Source organism: Cyprinus carpio, chromosome B19 (genome assembly GCF_018340385.1).
Source record: "Cyprinus carpio isolate SPL01 chromosome B19, ASM1834038v1, whole genome shotgun sequence".
NCBI lineage: Eukaryota > Metazoa > Chordata > Actinopteri > Cypriniformes > Cyprinidae > Cyprinus > Cyprinus carpio.
In genome coordinates, this window is record NC_056615.1 from 2280990 (window position 1) to 2300313 (window position 19324).

General features: G+C 37.3%; 1 protein-coding gene across 3 annotated transcripts; it reads left to right on the forward strand.

Moving 5' to 3' along the window:
* Nucleotides 1–922: 922 nt before the first annotated feature.
* LOC109112115 (protein lin-28 homolog A-like) lies at nucleotides 923–16993 on the forward strand. Of its 3 annotated transcripts, none has more exons than XM_042745032.1 (4): nucleotides 923–1245; nucleotides 3749–3924; nucleotides 12117–12295; nucleotides 14140–16993. In XM_042745032.1, the coding sequence occupies exons 2-4, from the start codon at nucleotides 3847–3849 to the stop codon at nucleotides 14360–14362; spliced, it is 480 nt and encodes a 159-aa protein (XP_042600966.1). In that variant the 5' UTR covers nucleotides 923–1245; nucleotides 3749–3846; the 3' UTR covers nucleotides 14363–16993. The 3 variants fall into 3 exon arrangements, with proteins under 3 accessions (XP_042600966.1, XP_042600965.1, XP_042600964.1); XM_042745031.1 differs by lacking the exon at nucleotides 923–1245 and adding an exon at nucleotides 2302–2598; XM_042745030.1 differs by lacking the exon at nucleotides 923–1245 and adding an exon at nucleotides 2695–2955.
* Nucleotides 16994–19324: the final 2331 nt, after the last annotated feature.

Here is a 19324-nt window from a genome sequence, read left to right on the forward strand (position 1 = left end):
CATTGAAGTTATGAAATTTTATTTCCCTGCAACATTTGAAAGTGGGATTTTAGCCAAATTCTAAAAGTTCAATTGCAGTTTTTTTTTTTTCAATTCTTCAATTTAACTTGATTTTTATTCTAAAATATTTAAATAATTAAAATGCAACATATTGTACTGTGGGCTACAGTACAGCTGGTAATCAAAAAGTGGCTAATATTCTAAAGCATTATGTATTCATTATACTATATAATTATCTGTATGCAACCTTCCAAGAAAAAAGAAAGGTACAAAAGCTGTCACTGGGGCGGGACGAGTTAGACTTACATATACTAAAATTAAATTTTTAGGGGTAAATTTTGGTGTAGGCTAACTTTTGAAGGAGTACTGTCCCAGTAACAGTTTTATACTTTTTTCTGAGAGTGGAGAAATACTCAGATTACCTAATACTTTTGCTAGAACAACAGAAGCAGTGGAATGCTCCATCAAACAATGCAGTTCTTCAATTATTGTTGTGACCAAAGATCAGATTTGTTTGTTTTTTTTTATTAATTTTCTACTTTTTTTTCAAATTATTTCAGTGTTTTAACAAAGTTAATGCAGTTTACACAATATATGATTAAATGATTAAAAAAAAATAGCCTTACCAGACACCATTTGCCGAATGTAACATGTGACTTAAAAAGTGCATGCGACAACGTATGATATGTTTAGATACTGCTAACTATTTCACGTGTATATATTTCTATATTGTACTTATTTATTTTATTCTTATTTTTATTCATCTATTTATTTTTTTTCCAATCCTGCGCGGTAAGTATTCGCTAGTATTACACTCCAGAGCTCCAGCTGCACTTTTGATTGGCGTTGAACGAGCGCGTCACGTGATCCACAGAAGCACATGCCCAATTATCAGATGAAGAGAGTTCTGCTTCTGTTCGATGCATTTAATTAGACGAAGCTTTATGACTGACACGACTAACAGGTGCTGTTCTGTTTCCTCTGACATGAGTCAGCAACCTGTGCTCTTGTTGAGAGTGCGTTTGGGAAGCTGATGAACGGCATCCAAGAATCCTGCATGAATATTTAATTGGAAAGAGGATGCGACTTTAATTGTGTTTGCGGGTGACGGGCCGCATGATAATCCCAATACAGTCATCAGAGCAGAACCACAGCAGGAGCCCCGACTGACTCACTGCTCCTCAGTCACTCACTCACTCACACTATAAAATGCCTTCGAGGAGACAAATAGTTGGACTGACACAGGTGAGAACTTATCAGCCACATGTAGCGTTTTAAAATGGTAAATAAACGAAAGTAGGAATAAGCAATCTACATATATTTTAATTTGTGAAATATATGCAGTTAATTTAATAAAGTGAATATCTTCTGCATCCAAAAATATGGAATTAGATGTCATTTAAGCTTTTTGTCATAGTGATGCCCAAAACAGCAATAAATAAATATTTCTTTTACCGTTTTTAAATAAACTTCCCTCCATGCGTCAAGACGTTTTTGCAGATTTATGTCATTGTAAATCGCTGAGTGTGAATGTTTGAAACAGGCAATACATATTCATTATGCACTGGCCGTCAGAGATCAATTAAATAACATTTACACGGCTCAGTGTCTGATTGATCACGTGTTCTCTGCTTGAGGTGTGAGAACAATACACTGCGGACATGTGCGCTTCATGAAGCCCAAATCAGAACTGCTATCACCTGTGAATATTGTCAATATCATTAGCTGCAGAAGCACATGTCTCTACAGCTACATTTGATTATTTTATTTATTTATTTGACTTTGTTTATTGTAAATATTTTTATATTTAAGTGGATCTTGTGTATATATCTATATTTATTTATTTTTTTTTTAGTTTAATACGCTTTTTTTTTTAGTTTTATAGGCTTTTTGTTGCACACATATAGCCTATCTGTCATTTGGTATTATCTGATGTTATTTTGAAAATTAGTTCACATTATTTATGTCGTTTTATGTGTATTTTAGTAAAAGTCACGTTTTGATGAAGCATCTTAAATCTGATAACCACTTTTCAGATTTTTCCCCACACATTTTCATTCTTTACAGTACTTGATGTCATTTTGTAGAGAGAACTGCTAAATCATGTATAAATAGACCTGCTAAATTTTAAAATAACGCAATAAAATGGTATGTTTTCAAAGAAATTAATACATTTGAGGTGGGTATGAGAATAGATAAACAAACGCATTGGATGCAATAAATCAATGCTTTGCTGAGAAGAAAGTGGTCAGGCTTTTATTGCTGTCCCATCCGCTGTGTGTGTGTGTCAGCATGCTGCGGGTTTAAGAGGGGAGGGCACTTCCTATTCCCAAGCATACATGTTCTCCTTCTGCGATTGGCCCATTGGCGAATTTGGACCCTGTCGCCGCAGAAATGTGCAATTCATCAGCTCAGTGAAGTTGAGCATCACGTAGACTTGACCTAAAGCTGAGGGGATGCTATGTGACCCGAGTCCTGTGATTCACTCAGGAATAAACACTGACCACGGTTTTATGCTGTCTGGGGCCCCAAGCAACGATCTTTTTTTGCGGTGTGAAGCAAGAAGAGGTTGAAGACATCCTGGAGACATGGCTGAAGGTGAGGTCGTGGGTGATCTTCCAGTGGGGGGTCAGTGAAGAGAGAGAGAGGAATAAAGAAGAGGGGGTGGGACGGAGCTTCTGCATTGTCTTTCAGATTTGGGGATCTTTACAAAGGGCTCTTCCCAGAAGCCCTGGCACTTTCGCGTCGTTACCGCTAAAATGTAGGCTATACCCCAAACCTTTTGTTGGTTCGTTTCTTCTGGCGTCGGTTATAAAGTAGTTTTTATTTGTTTGTTTTGGGTGGAGTTTGGAAATGTGGAGGAAAGTCTGAAGTTTTTTCAAAACTTGGGATTTATTTGGAGGTTGATGGGCGAGATGGGTGAAATTGGCTCAGTTTATGAGCAATATTACACAGGTAAGGACGCGACACTGATAAATCAACTATTATTATTATTATTATTATTATTATTATTATTATTGTTTTTTTTTGTAGCCTTATTCAATGAATGAATGATGTATTTATGCAGCGCTTAAATATAGCACTAAGTAAACTAAATGATATATTGATTTTATATATATATATATAATATAGTTTGATAGTCTTTTTTAACATGATACGGCTAATTATTGATCACTGTTGATTCACATAATGGGGGAAAATAGCATGGTTTCTCGTGGTTTGAATGCGATATTCTCTGTTTTTTAAATTTGCATTTCTCAGATTTGTTGGTGATTGTAATTTAAGATATTTAAATGTATTTCTTGAGGAAACGGGATTAATTTTTGCGTTTTTAACCTTCGTTGCGGTCTACAAAATCTGCAAAGAAATAAACTAAAAAGTTACCTGTTGAAGAATTTACGCTTTACAACCTTTGGTCGGATTGTGCATTTATTTGCGCTTTTATACAGCCCAAACAAACATTTTTATTTTAGATTTATAAAAGTACACATTTGGACAGTGCAAAATAATTGCTAAACAAAAACAAAGCATATTTTTGTGGGGAAATGCATATCGCGTTTCATTTGCACGTTTCCACGCCAAGCGTGAAGAATTCACTGCATGTCGGAGCCCACAGACAAAGATTGTTTTTTTTTTTTGTTTTTTTTTTTTTTTTTTTTTTAGTTTGGTTGGTGTTTTTTTTTTGTTTGTTTAGTTGAGACTTAAGAATTTTTAAGTGAGATTTTCTTGTGTGTGTGCTTTTATCTAGGGGGCTGTGTAAAGACGGAGGAGGAGGAAGCCGCGAGCTCCGAGGAAGACTCGAGCTCGTTTCGTGGAAGTGGGGTCTGCAAATGGTTTAATGTGCGGATGGGCTTCGGCTTTCTGTCCATGACCCATCGGGAGGGCATCTGTCTGGACTCACCCGTGGATGTGTTCGTCCATCAGGTGAGAGAGAGCAAATGAATGCCGTCGTTTTTAACGGACCGGACCTGTGTAAGGCCTTGTCTCGATCATCTCATTGCTTTATTATCTCATGGCTCAAGCGACATACACACGGGTTACTATGCATAATTAAATATTTACAGTATCAGTAGGCCACATTTATAATTGCTACCATTTATAAAGCTATTGTTTTGTGTTCGGTGCTGATGCACTAATATGAGGTAGGCTAAATCAAAACCGGCATTCTTAAAAAATAAAGGGTTTTCAGTCGTTTGGCAAAGATATCTCTCCTTTTCTCCCATCAGTCACCCTTTTTAGGCTTTATACAGGGTTCTGGGCTGTATGGTGATTTGTTTTGGTCATGTGTTGTTTTCTGGGTTCTGTATTTAGAATGGTCTCTCTTTTTCTTTCTTTCTTGAAGCTCTAGGCCAAAAAAAAGAGATTGCGACAGCTTGTTTTATTGGTAGAGCTAAGTGGGACCTTTATTTTTTATTATTGTATCACAAAATATATTGTCCTGTGGTTTTTATTTTTGAATGATGTCAATATTTGTTTGGTTCTTTGGAAATTCCACATTTCTTTTGGTGCTCATAATATTTTTTTTTATTATTTATTTTTTCATTTAATTGCTGCTGTTTTAAATAATAATGCTAGTTAGCTTAGCCAGTATTTTTAAACCGCTGCACGATATGAAGGGAAAATGAATAAAATATTAAGTACAAAAACTGTAATATTTTAAAAGCAACAGTGTAATATTTTTGGATGTATCCTTGGATTTGATTTTAAATTCACTAATGCAGGTCTCTCTTTCCACATTCCTTGCAATGATTGGCCTGAAACCACAAAACAATTTTTTTTTTTGCATTTTTTTCCTGTGGAGTTGGGTGCACTCAAAAGATGTTATTTCTTGTCATTCATGTATGAACTGTCTCTCAGTGGGTTGTACACACGCTCAGCATGTCCTGGTTCCTTGTCTACTCTTTAATTCTGACTTTGCTGTCTACGCCATATGTCTTGTAAATGAACATTTGATGTCTATGAATTATGTCTTGATGATTATAACATTTGAAGTCACTTTGTTCTGCAGTGATTGATACAAAGTGCTTTATTTAAAAAATCCCATTGGGCAGTATACTGTCTACTGTCATGAACACTAACCTTCTCAATCAGCAATAATTCAACAAGCTGTTGCCCCAGAACAACCAGCAAGTCGGCAAACAGTGGATCACCTATCACCCTGAGCCAAATGAGCTGCTGCCTCATGGCTTGAGGTCATTGTGTAAAATTACCCAGAGATTAGAGCATCTTACGGGCAGGCAGCCCTACACACGGTGTCAAGTGATCTCTCCGTCTCTAAGTAAGAGGTCTTTGGTTTCCTTCAGAGTGGCTGTCTGGGAGGATGAGCGGAGGGTGTTAGAGCTTAGCACACTTTGACTTTAAGTCTCATTGACTGCACATTAGGATGTCAAACTGAGATGGGAACATCAGCAGAGCATGGCGTGTTCAGTCTTCATTAACACCCTGAACTGATGACTGTGTGTGGAACAGGGATAGCCGTACCAAACCTGTATGACTTTCTTTGGTACCAGTTGACTTCCGATGTATGGAGAAAAAGATGCAATTTCTAAAAATATCAAAGAAAGTCATACAGTTTTGGAACAAAATAATGGTGAATAAATGAATTAAACCTTTAAAAAATTGCTGAAAGTAATATATTAACTTATGTTGATTTACTTCAGTGACTCTTTTTTTTTTTTTTTTTTTCACATCATACAATAAAAAAGTGTGATTTTAATCATGTGCACTGGTTTCACGCGAATCAATAAACACAAGAGATTTTGATGAATGTTGGTTGAATGTTGGTAACTAAACAGTTGTTGGTCCCCACTGACTTCCATTGTGTCGGAAAAAAATAGCTGTCAATTGGGACCAACAACTGTTTACATTACATTTACATTTAATTTTTTTGATTTAGCTTTTTATTTTATGCGAATTGAATTTAAGGTAAGTGGAATGGATGAAATTAAAATAAAGAGAAGTGATATGATATTGCTATAACAAGTCTCAGTTAGCTTAACGCAGTACACATAGCAAAGGCTTTTAAATATAATAAAAAGAAAACAGATAGAATAGAAAAAGAATAGAGCAAGCTCTTGTTAGAGGTCTTTTTTTTGCTATAGTTATTTGTATAATAAATGAAAAGAAAACAGATAGAATACAAAAATATTAAAAATCTAGTTTTTTATATATATATTGGAATTAGAATAGTGAGTGCTAAAGTTAGAGGGTCAAATAAAGATGGAAGAGATGTGTTTTTAGCCAATTCTTGAAGATGGCTAAGGATTCAGCTGCTTGGATTGAGTTGGGCAGGTCATTCCAACAGGAGGTAACATTTAATTTAAAAGTCTGTAAAAGTGACTTTGTGCTTCTTTGGGATGGCACCTTAGGTAAAGGGGTGCAGAGCCAGTGGTGATTTTGTACGCAAACATCAATGCCTTGAATTTTATGCGGGCAGCTATTGGTAGCCAGTGCAAATTGATAAACAGAGGTGTGACGTGCATTGTTTTTGGCTCATTAAAAATTACTCTTAATTGTAAAGGTTTGATAAAACTGGCTGGAAGACCTGCCAAGAGAGCATTGCAATAGTCCAGCCTGGACAGAACAAGAGCTTGAACAAGGAGTTGTCCAGCATGTTCTGAAAGAAAGGGCCTGATCTTCTTAATGTTGAATAAAGCAAATCTGCAGGACCGGACAGTTTTAGCAATGTGGTCTAAGAAAGTCAGCTGATCATCAATCATAACTCCAAGGTATCTGCCAATTTTTCAAGGAGTTATGGTTGATGTGCCTGGATGGTGAAATTGTGATGAAACGATGGGTTTGCTGGAACCACAAGCAGTTCTGTCTTGGCAAGGTTGAGTTTAAGGTGATGGTCCTTCATCCAGCCAGAAATGTCTGTTAGACAAGCTGAGATGAGAGCAGCTACCGTCAGATCATCAGGATGGAATGAGAGGTAGAGTTGAGTATCATCAGCATAGCAGTGATATGAAAAGCTATGTTTCTGAATGACAGAGCCTAGTTATCCATGTAGACAGAGAAGAGAAGTGGTCCAAGAACTGAGCCTTGAGGCACCCCAGTAGTTAGATGTTGCGACTTGGACACCTCACCTCTCCAAGATGGACCTATCTGATACAGTAGGTAAGACTCAAACCACTGGAGTGCGGTTCCTGAGATGCCCTTTGCCAGTATGGTTGACAGGAGGATCTGGTAGTTAACAGTGTCAAAAGCAGCAGACAGATCAAGCAAGTTAAGGTTTAGTGACCAACATTTTTCTAAATATCTCAATTTATATTTAGCAGAAAAGAGAAAATAATACAGGTTTGGAACAAAGGGATATTTCAAGTATACCTTTAAAAACATAATTGTACCATCCTCAGTCTAAACAAAAGCTCCACTCTTCACCACAAAGGTAAAACAGTGTAATTAAAATAAATCCCAACATAACTGAACGTTAAACAATATAGTCTCCACCTTTTCTCATCAGAAACACAAAAAATTACTTTATTTCAACCATTTACTCTCCCTATTAAGTTACATGCATAGCATTCTGAAAACTACAATAATGACTTTATTCAATAATTCCTTTGTCAACGGTCTCCTCTGTGTCTCTCCATATCACCATATGCTGTGTATGCTCTTCTGTATCATCTGGCCACAACGATGTGTATTTAGCTTTGATTTGAAAGAAAACCGTGCATCCTTGTGGCGCGGATGATACAGAAGACTGAATAAGGAGACCATTGACAAAATAATTGTTGAATAAAGTCATTATTTTTGTTTTCTTCGTTTACAAAAAGTGTTCCTACCACTTCATATAACGCAGATTGCACATCTGATGGCAGATGGAGTATTCTGACGATGACTTTCATACCTTTCCTGGACCTTGACACTGTTATTTATTTGTCAGTCTATGGGACAGTCACAGGCCTCCCGGTTTTCATCCAAAATATCTTAAATTGTGTTCCAAAGACAAACGGACCTTTTACGGGTTTGGAACGACATGGGGGTAAGTGATTAATGACAAAATTTTCATTTTGGGGTGGAGTATCCCTTTAAGGTCTGTTCAATATTTAAATGTACCTTAACCCATTTGTAGTGCTGCATGATGTGAATTTGACCTTGGCTTGTTTGGAGGCAGATTTCTAGATATTTTTGAGTAGTTTGGTTTTGATAACCAGGAAGCAAGCAGCACTCAAACCGACCTGAGTCTCTGTGGATACAGTATATTGATAATTGTAGGACCTACCAGGTTATACAATGACTGTCATTCTCAAACCCACAGGAGGAAATCCTGCATTCCTTAGACTAGGGAATCACTAAATGAATGGTGTTTGTGTGTGGAAATGACCAAAAAGAGAGGCTGATGGAGAGAGATTTCATAATTAATGGGGGAAAATAGTTGAAAGACGTGCTAAGTGAGAATGTTGGGAATGGAGACCAAGAGATTGGGGAAAGGGGGGCAGGGAGGAAGGGAAGGAGTATTTGGGGGAGGGTATTGTTAGCTGAACTCATTCATAAAAAACCTCTGGAGTAAAAGAGGAGGGTGAGTGGTAGAGAAGGTCAAAGGATGGAGCTGTGGATGGTTTCAGGAAGCCTTGGCGGGGGTTGGGAGGCGCTTTTGACCAATTCCTTTCCCAGCAATCCACCCCCCTCTGAGAGCTGGGTGTCCGTTAAACCTGACGCTGTGTCAGAGCCGAAGTGTGGATGGCTGTGGACTTCTCACCTGGTGTAGCTAGCAATGATGGGAAAGCTACTTTGAATACAGTAAAAATAATTGGCGTTCAATGTTGTTTTGGCCACAGTGTTCTTGAAAATATATTTTGTTTTATGCAGAAGAAAGAAATGCATTCGGGTTTTGAACGACTGAGTAAAAGATGGAATAATCTCTATCACTTTATTAAACAAGAAAAGCATTCCAGTGTTTTGCTCTCCGAGAGAGTGTGTGGAATTTATTACAGACCATTAAGAGTGTAATGTGTAAAAGACTAAAAACATTCGCCCAAGGAATGTCCTGGTGAGAAGATAAGCAATCTTATTACAAGGCTTGATTTTAAGGTAGCAGACCAACACCACCTTAAAGCAGATTGTTCTGTGAACACCATGGCTGGAGTCAGCTTGATGCACAATCTCACAAATATACCAACTAGCCCAGTTTTGGTCTCCTATATTTGGTGGTTGTTTGTTAGCAGTACAAACAGAAGGTTGTTTTTAAAGGTAGATCCTTTCTCAAGCCCCATTTCCATGCGCCTATAGAGCAAGTATCTCAGGAATGTGAGCTTCCCCCACCTTTTCCCACTGCAGACCCTCAGCACTGATGGCTCGGGTGAGGTTTAACCAGATGGCATTATTTTGCGTATATCTGCCCATCACATCCATGTCATTCGCTGCACTTTTATCTTTTTTTTTTTTTTTTTTTGGAGAAACAGTGTCCCTACAAGTGTAGTCATATTTCTCTCTCATTCTAAGTATAATTTTAGGCTCCCTGCATATGTATTAGATGCTAAATTGGTCTTATGGGATCTGGATGTAGAAAGAGCACACATCCTGAATGTGGTGGTAGGCTGTTAGAGCATATAGGTCTGAATATATTGAGTAACATCATGTCTAAGATGCCATTGTCTGGTTGGAAAACAACATAGATGTATCCTTCACTGCTTATGATATCTTGTAATGTTTTGCCTGTAGGCTGCTAGTTTGAGTCTTTAGTTTCAGATGCAGCCATTAATGGTTGCAAATCTTCAAAGTTAATTGGTAGAGAGCCCAGATGAGAGAGCCGTTTTGATCTTAGTGTTAATTGAAGAGGCGGTTGTAAAGGTGATGTAGCAACAGAACTGAGGGCAGGGAAGATGCCATTTCAATGGTTCTTTCAGAATTGCAGAACTCATAGAGATTACTTTTAATTAAATGCATTTTTTTTAGGAGATGGCATGCACAAAGTGGGGATTTGGCTAAAATTATGTAGTATACAACAGAGCACATTGGATATGTACTGTATCCCACAATGCATCAAGTTAATACTTGATCTGCAGTGTTATGAATCTGAAATAAATAGTGTTTTTTTTATGATTTGACTAGACTAGACTTTTTTTTTTAACTCAAAATGAAATTATTATTATTATTTATTTATTTTATTTTGAGATGGCACTCAAATACAAAGTGACCACAAAAATTCAAGTACTGTTTCAGAATATCGTGGAAGCATAAGTAGATGGTATAGTGATGTATATTTACATTTTATTTACAAATTTATTTTAAGCATTAACATCATGATTGTAAAACATATATATATATATATATATATATATATATATATATATATATATATATATATATATATGCCAAGCCAATATTTGTGCTCTGCATTTAACCCATCCAAAGTGCACACACACAGCAGTGAACACACACCCGGAGCAGTGGGCAGCCATTTATGCTGCGGCGCCTGGGGAGCAGTTGGGTGTTCTGTGCTCAAGGGCACCTCAGTCGTGGTATTGAAGGTGGAGAAAGCACCGAGACTCAAACTCGCAACCTGTATATATGTAGCAAAAAGGTGGCCAAAGATGAAAGTTTAAGTGCATATTTTAATTAAATATTTGGTCAATAGCCCACAAGGATTTGATTGTTCTGTAAGTGTTCCTGTGGCTCAGTGGTAGAGCATTGCGATGGCAGTGCAAAGGTTGTGGGTTCGATTCCCAGGGGAACACATGTTAGATAAAATGTTAGCCTGAATGCACTGTAAGTCGCTTTGGATAAAAGCGTCTACTAAATGCATAAATGTGAAATGTAAGTGTAACAACAGCAATTACATGGCCTTTGACTCCCTTTGTAGACATTTGTAATAACATGCAATGCACATAAACTGTTTTTGTATTACATTATGTATTTTAACAGTGTTGTTGAATGAGACCACATAATTATTAATTAACCAATCATTATTGCCTCGTTGTTTTTATATAGCTAATGCATTCAAGTCATTTGAAAGGCTATTGTTGGCTTAGGTCTTATTTTATAACCACACAAAAATATCTTAATATACTTCTTTGTAAATTATTATTTGAAGTAACAAAACCATGGTTAATATGTGGTTACCATGGCTACAATAACTTTTTTTTTTTAACCATGGCTAATTTTCATAATTGAACATGGAAACTCAGAGAGAATATTAGATTTGTTGTTGGCGGTGAAATTTAAAACACGTTATTAACGTCAACAGCCAAAAAAGTTTCACAGGATTATGAAAGCATGGCTCCACAGTTAGGAGTGGGTAATTTTATCAGTTATTTATTTAGTTTGCCAAATATTGCTATTAAAACATACACTATATATATATATATACCGAAATGATTTCAAATCTTTTGCAATTAAGATGACACACAGATATGACCCTAAACTGCAACTGCTTACTTTATTAACTTTCTTAAATGTCAATTTAAGGGGAAAGGACAAGTCAAAAACTCTTACAATAGCTGGATCTGCACCAGCGCCCTCACTCAAACTCTCTCAAGAAGACTCAGTCACTCCACCAGCATCTCGCAGCGAATTATTTATACCACGGATGCTTAACATTCTTGCAAACTGTCTAAACTGAATTATACATGTCATGCAGACATACATATGAGGAGTTTAACAGCAAAATAGTAATTAAGAGGTCAGATTTTATTTCTGAACATGAAAAATCTACTGAGGTCTGGACCTCGGTGACCTAGCTGGCTACGGGCCTGCTGAAAGTGATGCACAGGCTTTTTGTCTTTTTATTTTTTTCTCTTAACTCTGCGCTGGATTGCTGATGTATTTTCACAGGCATAGTCGTCCATCAGTTATGATAATTTGCATTCAGCCACAAACATGATGTGCGAGCGTGGATGCGGAAATGTCGCTTGGCACGTCACTTTTTTTTTTTTTTTTGAGCAACTGGGATGGTCTGTCTGTCTGTTTATCTATCTATCACATGGCAAAAAAAAGATCTATACAAACTGCATATTTGCATGACTATAATTTTATTTTAAACTACACATTTCTAATGGCAAGAGAAATGGCTGGTTGTCATGAAAACATTTATATTCATGCAAGTGTTTATAGATAGATGATGGTATAAATATGATCTAAGCGTCTAAAGCACTGTCTCTACCCTATCTCTGCAGAGCAAGCTTCATATGGAGGGCTTCCGCAGTCTGAAGGAAGGAGAAGCTGTGGAGTTCACCTTCAAAAGGTCCTCTAAGGGTCTGGAGTCCTTATGGGTGACGGGGCCAGGCGGGGCACCGTGTGTAGGCAGCGAGAAGAAACCCAAGGGAACCCAAAAACGCCGTTCAAAAGGAGATCGGTGAGTGCTGTTCAGAACTAACATTCTGTGCTCTTACAGTATTGATGAATGCTGATTAGCTTGGCCTGTGTCCCAATTTTCATACTATCCATCCTAAAATGTATGTGAGACTAAAATAATTGTGTCCCAAAGCATAGTATGTTGAAAAGATTATGCCAAAAGTCCCTGGATGGTCTTCTATTTCAGATAGATTTTTGAAGTGTGCAGAGTTTTATTGTGGTTGGTATAGATATTGAACTAAATTACCCTCGATCTATACTGAGATGTATGTAAATGTTTGAGATGTTGCTTCTGGATTGTTTGACACAATATCTCAGGTTCTGACCAAACGGAGAGCACTTCCTCCCCCCACCCTGTGTGTTGGTGACTTGACCTGCTGCATCAATAGGTTGTTAAAAATCTCATAGCTCAGAATTTAGGCTCACAGAGAGTCACCCGCCCCCCACATCACAGCCGCAGGTTATCGATAAACACCGTCCTCCCACAATCCTCAGCTGCATCTAATCACGCTGCTTGGGTGAGTGTGGATCCGGACCCAAGCGAGCGCAGCTTTCACAACTGTGCATGAATGATGGTGATGGTTTTTGCTGCATTTTTGCAGTAATAACAGTTCTGTGAGAGACAACAAATCCAACATGTGCTTGCAACAAATCAAATCAAATAACATGCTGTTTATCATTGATATTCCATCTCTCTGAATCTGTGGCTCCTGATGGAGGATCAGATCCTGTCCGTTTCATTAATAACAGATGTAGGTGCCTGAGAAAGGTCAGAGGTGAACGCTGCCATGGCAACCCTGAGGTGTGATGTATGTGAGCGGGGTGGGGGTGGGCAGGAGAGAGCAGGGATCAAAGTGCAAAGGTCAGGCTGCATTTTGAAACAAAGAGCCACAGAGATGCCACACCTCCTTCCTCTGGCCGATCAATAACTCCCCCACAATACAGAGAGCTGATGGGCTTAAATACACAGGAAGCTTTCATTTAAATGAATCACTAACCCACAATTATAATATTTATTATATTTTTAAGTTACACTGAAATATTATACTAAACTCCTCTTAGTACATGGCGCATAAGTATATGAAGTAGAGTTTAATACAATATTATAAATATTTTTATAATTATATTTATAAGTGATAGTGTCACTAATAATTATTATTATTTCCATTCTGGTAGCCATAGGCAGCTTCAGAATGCTTGGAAAATAGCATAATAATGTGAACTACTTTCTTTGTTTGTATTAATGTGAATAAGTTGTGGATGTTATACTAGACTCAAATTTATATTGCATTCTTATTTCATAAGACTATATATAAATGTGTGTATATTTGACTATATAAAGTAGATTTTAATACAGTTCTTACAGTGTCAATTTAAAAATAATAATAATAATGAAGAGGAGGATGCATGTAGTAGTAGTAGTAGTAATTATAATGATAATGATAGTGATAATGATTTGTAAACAAGTTGTGAATGTTATAATACTAAACCATAATTCATTTGTTTGTTGTTTTTGGTGACTTGTACATAATTTGTGAATAACTTATACTAAACTCATTCAATTTATTTATTTGCCATAATATAATCACTCCATTAATCAGTTCACTCACATTTTTTTTAGTAAATTCTAAGCATCATAAGAGAGAGAGAGAGAAAAAAAATGGTTTGTTTTGGAAATTTGTGTTTGATTCTATAGTGCTGTAGATGTACATAACTCTTATTCTCCTTTGAACACTATGTAAATAAAGCAGGACAGTAACAATTACATGTAAAATACTGTTTAAAGGTTTTGCGCCCTCTTGTGGTCTTTCCTGCAAATCACACGTTTTCTTGCACCACTTACAGATGCTTCAACTGTGGAGGGCCGAATCATCACGCCAAAGAATGCCAGCTGCCCCCTCAGCCAAAAAAGTGCCATTTTTGCCAAAGCATCACCCATGTGGTGGCCAACTGTCCAATCAAAGCACAGCAGTTGTCACCGGGATCTCAGGGGAAATCAACAGCCTCCACTACAGGAGAAGAAGAGGACATGAGCCACACCCCCTTCCCTCCCGACAGCTCTGATTAGTCGGGGAAGGTTGTCAGGGAAACACAAGCACCAATCAAAAAGCTTCAATGGAAAGCTGCTTTTGGAACTAACTCAGGTTTTTCTTTTTCAAACAGCAGAAATGAATGTCGCCGCTCACTTTTGTACTTTAGTCAGGAAATTAACACCAGTTCAAACTAATATAGAATATGATACTTAGAAAAATGTGATCACCATCATATCCATCTTTATTTTTGACAGTCATCTCAGTAAAATGTCTGCACCGCAGCTTTGCGATCTGCGAATTCACACAATTGATTTGGGATGAACCAGATATTTCAGATGGATAATCATGAAACAGAGGGCAGACCTCACAAAAACATCAAATTCAGAAATTATATTTTGCTTAAATGACTTTTATTTTCAGCCTTAGCTAGCAAAGTGTCTTAGATTTGTACTGAAACAATCGAAACGCATCATGTTTACTTATTGTAATAGGCCTGGATGTTTGTGATGCTGGTGAAATGCATCTCTCTCTTGCTTTGAGATGGCAAAATCAGAGCTGTTATTCAATCTGACTTGCCTTTTTCTTTTTCTTCCTGATGCTGTCGGAGACTTCTTCTGATTGTGGTTTACACAGGCCAAGTGAATGTTAAAATGCTGTGTTTGTGCATATCTTACCTCAGCCTCTCTGTATCATCAGTGGAAATATTTGGACTGCACTGTCATTAGTTAGTTACTTTTTAATGCTGTGTCATTGTAAGGCTCGATCTTATTTAAAGATCTGGGAAATTCTAGGCCAAGTCCAGAAGAAATCCACCATATTCCCAACTGGTACTTGAAAACTAGAGCCAAGACAACAGCACATGTTTTTATGATAATCCTTATGTAACGTCATATGAGACACTGGTGAGGTATCAGGTTTGTTGAAGCTTATTCCAAGAGGAGATCCTGACTAACTCGATCTCACTTTATTGTAAATAACAAACTGTAAACTATTTTGAAACCACTGTTATTTATTTGTAGCCACACAAACTGACCTCAGACTCTGTGATGCTGCGATTGACTCAGTTTGCTCTCAGTCACAACAAGAGCTGAATCCTTCTGATAATTAGTTCATAGTTAAATGTTTTATCTGTAGTAGGGAATTGATTGACAGCTGGTGACTAGAATCAACAGTGTTTAAACTATGCTGAGAAGAATTTTGATGCACTAATTTTTATTTTTGGCCTAAAACAGTGATTTCAAAATATTTTTGTATGATTTATCCCCATGACTGCATGAAGTTCAGGTTTGTTCTCGTTTTAACGGGGAGCAACTGAGCAGTCAGGCTTCACTGTGTTTGAGGAAAGTGTCTAGTCTTTGGCAAATGAAAGCATAATAAATCGTGTGTTTAGCCTTTTTGTATATTTGACATGATCCTCAAACTTTCAGAAACTCAGTGGATGGATAAATGCACATTTGTCCCATTCTTGCAGCAAAGCACAACTGGTTTGGTTTCAAGCACTGTGTGTGTTTGAGCACAGGTTGAATGTTACAATGGTTGGTTAGTAACCTCAAAACTAACGGCACATCACTGCTCCACATGAGTGTTTTGCTGTTTGAAGGCTGATTTGGCCCTCAGAATAACCTGAAATGGTTTTAGTATGTTTTTGCATGGAAGTAGGAGTTAGAATAGTTGGATATAGTGTTGCAAACTTGAAGTTTTCAGTTTAAAGGATGTGAAAGGTTTCTTTCAAATTGATAAGATTGTATTCTATCTCAGTTCATGCCATTATTGTATATTCCTTTATCATTTCAATATTGTATTGTATTGTTTCTTTTTTTTATCTTTATTTAAAATGAGAACAAGATGCATTACTTGTTTTGAATCTATACAAATCTACCTCAGGGTGTGTTGACATGTATTAAATGGACATTGTTACCAGAACACTGTCCAGTTAAGTGTGTGTGTGTGTGTGTGAGAGAGATAAGTGAGTGTGTGCTTTAGTTTTATTTTTCTAGGTTTAATGTATTTAATTAGAGACGTGCGATAGTTTGCAATGTAGCTGCACTGTTTAAACTCAGTTTTGGTCAAATGTGTGTAAATTTGTGGTTTACATTTAGGCCAACTGGCAGGAGAAGTGCATCTGTAATATCGCTCCAGTACGCTTATAATTTTTTTTTTTTTTTTTTTACTGTAATGTACTCTGAGATTGTTAACTCAGGAATATGTTAATTATTTCTTGTTTGGTTTTAATTAATGAAGAGGATAATCAGTGTTGGTGACCTTGATTGTTTTATTATTATAATTATTCTCATTTTTTGTTGCTCGCTGATGCTTAGGGCTCCAGATGCTGCACAAATATGAAGCCCTGCTCATGTTCAGTTTGTGTGTACTTCAGTCATCTTGTGTTGTCATTCAGGACTGTTTGTTACACGTGTGTTTTATAAAGGCAAATACGTTTAGTGTTCCAGTGACTAAAGAATGTAGCCACATTGAATACGGAAAAAAAATAGGTGGAGCTCTGTTTATGGAGTTTCCTCTGCTGTGATCCATGTTGAGTGGTTTCAGAGAGAACACTTTGATTTTCAGTTCATCGTGACAAAGCATGCAAAGAATGATGTGCCCAAAAATGTGGTTTAGTGTTAACATTGACAACTGCTTTCTAGTGAATAAATATCTTTTTATGATCATGCTGGCATTGTGTTTCTTTCACACTTGGTGTGGTGGTTTGGCATATAGTTTAAAGGGAAAAAAAAAATGCTAAAAATACACTCGCACCATTAAGTGTTTGTTTCTTCATCAGATTTGGAGAAATGTAGCATTTCATCACTTGCTCAGCAATGGATCCTCTGCAGTGAATGGGTGCCGCCAGAATGAGAGTCCAAACAGCTGATAAAAACATCACAATAATCCAGACCACTCCAGTCCATCAGTTAATGTTTGAATTCAAATGAGTACTCTCCCCATAATATTGCTTTCTCCAGTGAAAAAGTCGTCTAGTCTGAATTAGGAGAGAAATATGCACAGATCAACCACCATTCACAAGCCAAAACATTTGTGGGTGGATTTTGATGTAAGAGGCCAACAAGATATGGACATGGAAGCGTTATTATGAACTTATAGAAGCAACATTTAAAGGAGAATAAGCTAAGACACTTCCTCTGCTGGGATCGTTTAGAGCCCTGCATTTAAACTGCATTTTGGAAGTTCAAACTCACGGGCACCATAGAAGTCCACTATATGGAGAAGATTCCTGATATGTTTTCCTAAAAAATAAAAATAAAAAAAAAAAACCTTTCACTACAACCACTAGAGGATTGTCACGAATCCGGTCCGTGGCATGCCGTCTGATTGCCACCAGAGGTCGCCCTTCCATTACATTGACTCTCCTATTACACAGACTATTACTTGTCACCCCGGACTACATTTACCATGTACCATTTCACTGATTACACTCTCAACTGTAGCAAATCACACACACTATAAATACCAGGCTCTAACCACAGTTTGGGAGTATTGTTTGCATTCATCACTGGGTTAGCGATAGCTACATTACAGAGCCATTCCGATGTTTCTTAAGTCTAGTCTAGTCCTGTTCATTGCCTGATTCTTCCGTGTTCTGAGCCTAGCCTGTTTACCTTGTCTGGCCTGTTCTCTGCCTGCCTTGGACTTTAGCCTGTCTTTGATTATCCCTTTGCCGTGTTGTCTCGGACTTTGTTTGCACCTTGCCTAAACTATTGCCTGTTTGTGGATTACCTGTTTGCCTCTCCCTCTGTATTACGTTCACCGTCAATTGACCAAAACTGTGGTCCTGTACCTGTTATTGCTATTGGTCTATGTCTGTTTTGAGGGCCAAGTACCTGTAAAAGTGTACCAGTTGCAATGGTCCCATCATATTTTGCATATTTTTTCAATTTAAAAGTCTTTACTGCTGACTTGTAAAACAGTCTTTTGTCGCCATCTAAACTTAAATCACCATTATAAACACACACACCGTTTACCAATACTAAATACTACTATTATTCATATAAAATATTATTTATTGAATAACAATATTTAATAAACATTTTCAAAAGTCAAAAGTACAAAGGCAGCGCTCTGATATCAGCATTATATTTACATAAACATGGTGAGATTTTGCCAAAACTATTTGCTCTGGAACAAATAATAGATTAATGAGACCAAAGACTGGCTGTTAGATTTCAGGAAAATAATTATATCTCATGTTTAACCACTATAGAGACATCAGAGCCAGCAGTAAACTCCAGAAGATCTGGCAGAGGTGAGGTGCTCTTGGTGGGTTTATGAGCGCTGAATGACCGCTGACGTCCTGGAGCTCACACCTCCAAAAAAGTTGAAGCAAATTTTCAATTTTCAAATTAAGCATATTTGAAGTCCAAGCAAGTACATTCTCACCCATGGCCATGGCCCTTGCTATGAGAAATATGCAACTGTTTCTTGAAGTGCCCTTCTGTGTCATCATAGAATCATGCAAAGAATCTATTAAAAAGAAACTTGGGGGCCGAATTGTCCATCAGTTGTACCCTTCAAAATCCTTCATTACGAGGGGCCCTTTGCAGTGGCCAGTTTTGAGCACTTCGGTTTGGAACAACCCTTCAATATGGCAGTCATGATTGTTTTCTCTTGTATCGAGTGAATCAGTGATTCAAGGGTCCATTCATTAAGTGAGCATCAGCCATTTAAACAAATCAAATGAATGAATGATTCATAAAGAAATTTACTGCCACCTGCTGGCAGTTTTAGTTTCTTTTTTAGAGTATTGTATCAGGACTGTAAAAGGATAGTTCAAGCCGGGGTCATGTCACAGCCAGCTGCTGGAGTGCCCATGTTAGCCACCAGAGGGTACTCCTTCTGCATCATTGTTTGTCTGTTCTGCACTTTGTTTCGCATAGCCTCTTGCACTGATTGTTTCATTACTGTCAGCTTTTGTGAATCACCTATTAGCTCAAACTGATATATACCTTGCTCACTGTGCCTTTTGTGTCAGTATTGCATTA

Bases quoted from the DNA above. Each gene is read 5' to 3' on its own strand.
- LOC109112115 (XM_042745030.1), top strand. From the start codon at position 2,907: ATGGGCGAGATGGGTGAAATTGGCTCAGTTTATGAGCAATATTACACA. The intron at 2,956-3,748 runs GTAAGGACGCGA...GCTTTTATCTAG, and splicing joins TTATGAGCAATATTACACAG to GGGGCTGTGTAAAGACGGAG. The intron at 12,296-14,139 runs GTGAGTGCTGTT...CACCACTTACAG, and splicing joins CGCCGTTCAAAAGGAGATCG to ATGCTTCAACTGTGGAGGGC.